Below are 7,898 nucleotides of genomic sequence, written 5' to 3' on the forward strand. Positions count from 1 at the left end.
AGGGGGGGGGGCAAATTGCCCCCCCCCCCCAGCGGGAATAGGGTTAATGCACAATGGAAGGAAAGATGAGAGATTCTTATAAAACATTTTAGTTAAAAATTCCTCTATTCCAAGAAATGTTATATATTATTCTGGACTAAAGAAACACTAATTTACATTAAATAAATTTTTCAGAAACAAACAAAAAATTATTAGAATTAGGATTAGATAAAATTCATTCGTTTTTGGTAGTAATTTAGCTATGTTGCCCGTGGAATTTTTGATTTCCAATGTTAAATCTTTTTTAAATCGATTTTAAAAGAAAGAAACTTTTGAATTATTTTTAGCCTATGTTACAGTTACCCCCAAGGTAATTTTGGTCTATTCGGTCCAGCCGTTTGGCCAGCTATAGCTAACATACATACATACAAATATTTATTTATGCTAAGAGCGTAAGAGCGTAAAAATATTAATAAGATTTCTACTAGGCCAATTCATATGTTTACAATTGTTTAATGATTGTTTAATGATTGTTTAATGATTGTTTAATGATTGTTTAATGATTGTTTAATGATTGTTTAATGATTATGAAAATCATGAAATTAATTCTACTTTAAACTAATTTGCTATCCGTAAAAAATAAATATCCATAAAATCAATGGTATCTGAGAATCTATCATTTTGTATCTTCAATTTCTAGAATTCCTTATTTTCTAAACATGTATTCGCAGATTTCCTCAAATTTTATCAAATGTCGTCTTAGCATTGAAATCCAAGAGAATCTACGGTAAACGGTTTTGATAAGAATCGAATATTACAGAAAGAGATGACTGAGAGTCCCGAGGGGTACCTGTCAGTGTAACCGTGCGTGGTGGTTCGGGAGCAGAAAAAGGGCACGGGCATCCCAGGGTAATTCTGTTACTTTGATGTATATGTTCTCAATTAAATAAGCTGAGGTGTAACTATTTTACCGACCAATCAGTTCTTGGTTTCAACTTTGTTTTAATTTGTATTGAATCATAAAACTTGCTGATAATATGTACCTTACAGTTTGATTGTATCCTTGTACATAGTTCAGTATTATCCTCCACTTTCCCTCCGTATTCCGTAACCTCAAGGGTTGAAGGTTTTCTACCTGGGAGGGACAGATCTGTCCAGGGTAACTCTCCCAGTGGGAGATACTGAAGGAGGTGCTGTATCTGTAATATCAGAAAATAAATACTTAACAATTAATCATCAACTAAGTCTATTACAAAGAGTAGTTGTAATCAACTATATATACTATATATCTAGAGTAATTGTAATCAACTATATTAATACCTAGAGTAGTTGTAATCAGCTATATAAATACCTAGAGTAGTTGTAATCACCTATATATACCTAGAGTAGTTGTAATCAACTATATATATATATACCTAGAGTAGTTGTAATCAACTATATATCTAGAGTAATTGTAATCAACTATATAAATACCTAGAGTAATTGTAATCAACTATATAAATACCTAGAGTAGTTGTGATCATCTATATATAAATACCTAGAGTAGTTGTAATCAACTATATATCTAGAGTAATTGTAATCAACTATATAAATACCTAGAGTAGTTGTGATCACACATATATATACGTAGAGTAGTTGTAATCAACTATATAAATATATACCTAGAGTAGTTGTAATCAACTATATAAATACCTAGAGTAGTTGTGATCACATATATATATACGTAGAGCAGTTGTAATCAACTATATATATACTTAGATTAGTTGTAATCAACTATATATATCTAGAGTAATTGTAATCAACTATATAAATACCTAGAGTAGTTGTAATCAACTATATAATTACCTAGAGTAGTTGTAATCAACTATATATATCTAGAGTAATTGTAATCAACTATATATACCTAGAGTAGTTGTAATCAACTATATAAATACCTAGAGTAGTTGTAATCACATATATATATACGTAGAGTAATTGTAATCAACTATATATATACCTAGAGTAGTTGTAATCAACTATATCTCCATCTACTGGAACTTCAGTATATTTTTTATCCATCAAGGTTTCCTTGTAAAGAGCAATTTGAACAGCAGTCTCAGGATAATCCTCATCCTCCAAACATCCTGGGAATATGTTTTTGCTTTAAAATGTTTTGAAAATAATAATCTTCGGTGTTTTTAATTAATTTCATATACAATTATATCCCTCAGATATACATTCTGTGAAGAAAAAAAAACATGTAACTGCACTGACTGTTGAAGTAGAACAAAGGAATTCATAATTTGATTAAAGTTCACTTATACTATACCGCCGATCTTTAGACAGGACATTTCAAGGAAAATAATATTTCGTAGACAGGACATTTCATAAATGGGACATTTCAAGGAAAATAAGATTTTACATACAGAGCGTCCCATATCATATTAGATTATCTTCAATCTTTAACGCCGAAATACGCACATAATACATGAAAAATCTAGCATTTTCTTCCAAAAAATTTTTTTTAGCCTTATTAAGTTTTTTAAAATGATTCATTCTTCTTAAATTTTCTGATTTGTCCCCCAAATCGTAATTTAGACCCATTGCCGCAGTCTAATTTGATGTGGGACACCCTGTAGAACAAAGATTAAAACAGGGTGGTGTTTTAACCTGGAAACTGTGGGACTGTTGCTACACATCTAGGAGGGATACTGTCATTGCATACTGGTAGAGATATATCAACCCCTCTCCAGGCATCAGGGTTCACATATACACCTGTATACAGATATAGATATATCAACCCTTCTCCAGGTATCAGGGTTCACATATACACCTGTATACACAGGTAGAGATATATCAACCCTTCTCCAGGTATCAGGGTTCATACATACTCCTGTATATACAGGTAGAGTTATATCAACCCTTCTCCAGGTATCAGGGTTCACATATACACCTGTATACAGATATAGATATATCAACCCCTCTCCAGGTATCAGGAATCATATATACACCTGTATACACAGGTAGAGATATCTCAACCCCTCTCCAGGTATCAGGGTTTACATATACACCTGTATACAGATATAGATATATCAACCCCTCTCCAGGTATCAGGGTTCACATATACACCTGTATACAGATATAGATATATCAACCCCTCTCCAGGTATCAGGATCAATATATACACCTGTATACACAGGTAGAGATTCTCAACCCCTCTCCAGGTATCAGGGTTCACATATACACCTGTATATAAGGTAGAGATATCTCAACCCATTTTCCAGATATCTGGGTTCATATATACACCTGGATATACAGGTAGAGATATATCAACCCTTCTCCAGGTATCAGGGTTCACATATACACCTGTATATACAGGTAGAGATATCTCAACCCCTCTCCAAATATCAGGGTTCAAATATACACCTGTATATACAGGTAGAGATATCTCAACCCCTTCGTCAGGTATCTGGGTTCATATATACACCTGTATATACAGGTAGAGATATATCAACCCCTCTCCAGGTATCTTGGTTCATATATACACATGTATACAGATAGAGATATATTAACCCCTCTCCAGGTATATACACCTGGATATACAGGTAGAGATATATCAACCCTTCTCCAGGTATTAGGGTTCACATATACACCTGTTTATACAGGTAAAGATATCTCAACCCCTCTCCAGGTATCAGGGTTCATATATACACCTATATATACAGGTAGAGATATCTCAACCCCTTCGTCAGGTATCTGGGTTCATATATACACCTGTATATACAGGTAGAGATATCTCAACCCCTCTCTAGGTATCTGGGTTCATATATACACCTGTATATACAGGTAGAGATATATCAACCCTTCTCCAGGTATCTTGGTTCATATATACACCTGTATATACAGGTAGAGATTTATCAACCCCTCTCCAGGTATCTTGGTTCATATATACACATGTATACAGATAGAGATATATTAACCCCTCTCCAGGTATCTTGGTTCATATATACACCTTTATATACAGGTAGAGATATATCAACCCTTCTCCAGGTATCAGGGTTCATATATACACCTGTATACAGATAGAGATATATCAACCCCTCTCCAGGTATCTTGGTTCATATATACACCTGTATACAGATATAGATATATCAACCCATCAGGGTTCACGTGACACGTATACACCTGTATACAGATAGAGATATATCAACCCCTCTCCAGGTATATTGGTTCATATATACACCTGTATACAGATAGAGATATATCAACCCTTCTCCAGGTATCAGGGTTCATATATTCACTGCTTACTTATTAATCTTTTCGCAAGTTGGAGGTTGAAAAAAAAAAGATGAAATGGCCACTGAAAACTAGAAATTTTTAACCAATTCTTAAGATTTATACTTTATAGTTGGTTTTGTAAGCATTAATTAGTTTAGCATAACTAACGAAATAAGTCACATTCTATACAATCAAACTGTCGAAAACTTGGCTTAAATTTCAAAAATATAAAGACTCGACTAAGGAATTAATATTCTTGAAGTCTGAAATTAATATCGAGAAGTATTTGAACTTGGCACGTTTAGCCGAACTACTTAACTTGTGCGGCCGATTTTGTACATTAGACGTCCAGCACAGTGATCTAAAGGTTGCAAGCTATGACGTAAAAATCGATGAAATTTAGTTCTAACTTTGAAGTGTCGAAAATTGATGCAACTTTTCAGAGCAGTCTGAATCTATGTGCTAGCCATACCCAGTTCAACTACTTTTTTACCTTTGGCCTATAAAATCCTTTATTCCTCAAAGTTTTGTTAAACTTGGTCAATATTCTCTAGTTTAGTTGCTAGGGCAGAACAAGATATTAAGAATATAAATAGTTCCTGCTGCCGGCAAACTTTTTACTTTTATATCCACATCCCTAGTATATACATACATATGTATATAAACAATTCAAACATATTCTTGTATTCGGAGCCTTTGTTACATAAATATAATGGTTTGAGGTTTGAACCCTGCAGGACTAATGGGTTTGTGTTGAATTGTTGATATATCCTGCGAACCTTACATCTGGTCTAGGGACGGTTCGGAGAAGATCTTCTCTGAAACGAATCTCTGCGACTAATTCCTCTTCTTTCTAAAGAATGAGCGTGAAAGCTGGGTTGGGTTTGAACAAAAAAGTCGGAATATATTAAATATTTTTATTTAACCATATATTTAGGGAATCTTTTTTATTTGGAATATTTTTCCCTTACTTTGCCGCTTGACTTTATGTTAATATAATTTAACCTTTTACAATGTTCATTTTCAAATTGTTATCTTTAAAACAGTGGTATCTAAAAATAACACAAAAATGATTTAATGAAAAATTTAAAAAATGCTTTACTCGAATATATTTGCTAGGCTCCATGTATTCTGTTTCCTCGACTCTTTCTAGTTTAGGACTACCGTTGAAATCTCCAACAGCGGTATCTCCGACATAGTTAAAGTCTCCGGCAGCAGTTAAATCGTCGAACACGTTAAAATCTCCCACAGAGCTGATATCTCCGATATCGTTTAAATCTCCATCAGAGTTATAATCTCCGACAGCGTCAAAATCTCCGACCGAGCTCAAATCTGCAGCAGCTACTTTGATTAAGGAATAAAGTACCATCCACACCATACTGGTCATCAAAAATATATTTTTTAGATTTAAATTTTCATATTGTTGTGGTAGTCATGTGGAATTTTAATATTGTTGTGGTAGTCATGTGGAATTTTAATATTGTTGTGGTAGTCATGTGGAATTTTAATATTGTTGTGGTAGTCATGTGGAATTTTAATTAAAACTTTTTTTAATTTGCTTTAAGTTGCTTTAAAAAAACCAAAAGAAGAATATAATTCTATTAATGATATTTAAAAAAATCATAAAGAAAAATTTTAAACTTAAAAAATACTTTAATGTTCTGGGATTTACTATGGATGGAAGGATGGAAGGATATCTCTAGACTGAGAACTCCTAATTCATGGTTGGATTGTATCTTTTTACTTCATCCTGATCTCATCTTAGNCATTTTGGAAGATATCTTTCTTTGTTGAAATTTATCTTAAAATGAAGAATGCTTTAAGGGTTCAATATTCTTAGTTTTAAACTAAAATAAACAGATTAATAAAAATAAATAATTTTCACAAGGTTTTCACATTTCATTTATTTTTAAATTCTTTTTACTTAAAGAAAATTTAGATTTGGTTGAATTATAAATATTTTTTGTTTGTTTGTATTGTAGTATTATAATGTAGAAGAGAATAATATTTGTTTATCGTTAATGAACATGTTCCAATGCTGAGACTAATTGTATGAGAAAGATGAGACGAGTCTTTGTAGTGCAGATCTTTAATACAATTGTTTGTGTATATTTATTAAGAGATTAATCGTGAGAGGAACTGTGTTAAGGGTATCCAGGTCCCTGGAGAAATCAAGGATCTTAGAGTATAGATTATACATAGGTTTAATATTCAATATATCAGGGGGGATAGAACCAGCTGAGGCTACTGACGAAATTGCTTTTCATCCCGGGGAATAAATTGTAAAGTCCAACCATCCGTCCTTTATATTATTACGAACCTCCCTTATAGTTGGTTAAGCTTACTAGAGTTTTATCCCCTACTATTCCCTCCTGCCCCCTCCTTCCCCTATTTCCCCTTTGTGCCCTGTCTGTACTAACTCGTGGGTTGGGGGATGTGCAAATATAATTCGTCTAAAAAATTTGCAAATTCAAAAACACGTTTCCAAACTTTTATTCCAAAAAACGAAGACGACAATCTGTCCGCTGTTTTTTGATTATTACTGTACTTAACACTCTTCAAACAGGATGATACATAAATTACGACCCTGAATCCCAAGTATGTATGATTTTGTATTAGAAAAATCACTGAAATAAAGGATTTTTGAACTTTTATTGCCAGTAAAGTTTTAGTCTAAAATATAAAAAAAAACCAATCAACCATTGTTCTAAATTTGACTTAAAAAAGCATTTTTATGGTTTTAAATCTCTCACTACTCTCTGAAGAAAAATATTTTATGAATAATAGAAAATATTTTTTTTTCTTATCTTTTAATGTTTTCTCTCTTCTTATTGTTATCCCTATATTTCAGCTGCACTCACAATCCTCTCTCTTTAATCCTTAAATCTACATTGGCTAAAATATTCCTAATCCCATCAATCCCTTTACAGACACTCCCTATATACTTTATACAAGGAGATTTATCCCAGTTCAACATTTCTTTAGTTAATCTATCTGTATAGTAGTTTGTATACTACACCATGTATATTGCATATACAAAATACTTACTGTATAGTGTAAAGTGTATGTTTGTATACTACACCATGTATATTGCATATACAAAATACATACTGTATAGTATAAAGTGTATGTTTGTAAACTACACCATGTATATTGTATATACAAAATACATACTGTATAGTGTAAAGTGTATGTTTGTATACTACACCATGTATATTGTATTTACAAAATACAAATATCTAGTTAATATTGTATATAGTTAATCTAGCTGTTTAGTGTATAGTGTATGTATTCTACATTATGTATATTGTATTTACATAAAACATATATCTAGTTAATCTAGCTGTATAGTGTATAGTGTATGTATTCTACGTCATGTAAATTGTACTAGAAATTCAAGGTGCTTCGCGCCCTTCTGTCTAGGCTTTTGGGGCGCTTCGCGCCCATCTTCTATTTAAATTGTTAACATGCTATTTCTGTTTACATTAAAAAACAAAGAAGAATCAAAATTTTGCGTATTTTTAAAAAAAATTCACGGATTTTCAAGAATTTAAAAGTATGAAAAGTGATACACGGAGATAGGAAGAGGTTAACCAGAGTTTGAAAAGTGCTATCCGGAGATAGGAAAGAGGTTAACCAGAGTTTGAAAAGTGATACCCAGA

At 32.4% G+C, this 7,898-nt stretch overlaps 2 protein-coding genes across 2 annotated transcripts; both read right to left on the reverse strand.

Moving 5' to 3' along the window:
• Positions 1–126: 126 nt before the first annotated feature.
• Positions 127–2,843, reverse strand: LOC111703108 (uncharacterized). The gene is made up of 4 exons (XM_023474971.1): positions 2,792–2,843; positions 1,976–2,102; positions 1,023–1,178; positions 127–136 (listed from the first exon to the last, which is right to left on the reverse strand). The coding sequence occupies exons 1-4, from the start codon at positions 2,841–2,843 to the stop codon at positions 127–129; spliced, it is 345 nt and encodes a 114-aa protein (XP_023330739.1).
• A 1,990-nt stretch (positions 2,844–4,833) lies between these two features.
• On the reverse strand, positions 4,834–5,614 carry LOC111703109 (uncharacterized; the record flags this gene model as incomplete). The annotated part of the gene is given in 3 exon segments (XM_023474972.1): positions 4,834–4,873; positions 5,016–5,089; positions 5,339–5,614. Coding segments are annotated over 3 exon segments (390 nt in total), but the record flags the coding sequence as incomplete, so codon positions are not given.
• Positions 5,615–7,898: the final 2,284 nt, after the last annotated feature.

This window comes from Eurytemora carolleeae, unplaced genomic scaffold (assembly GCF_000591075.1).
Source record: "Eurytemora carolleeae unplaced genomic scaffold, Eaff_2.0 scaffold533, whole genome shotgun sequence".
NCBI lineage: Eukaryota > Metazoa > Arthropoda > Copepoda > Calanoida > Temoridae > Eurytemora > Eurytemora carolleeae.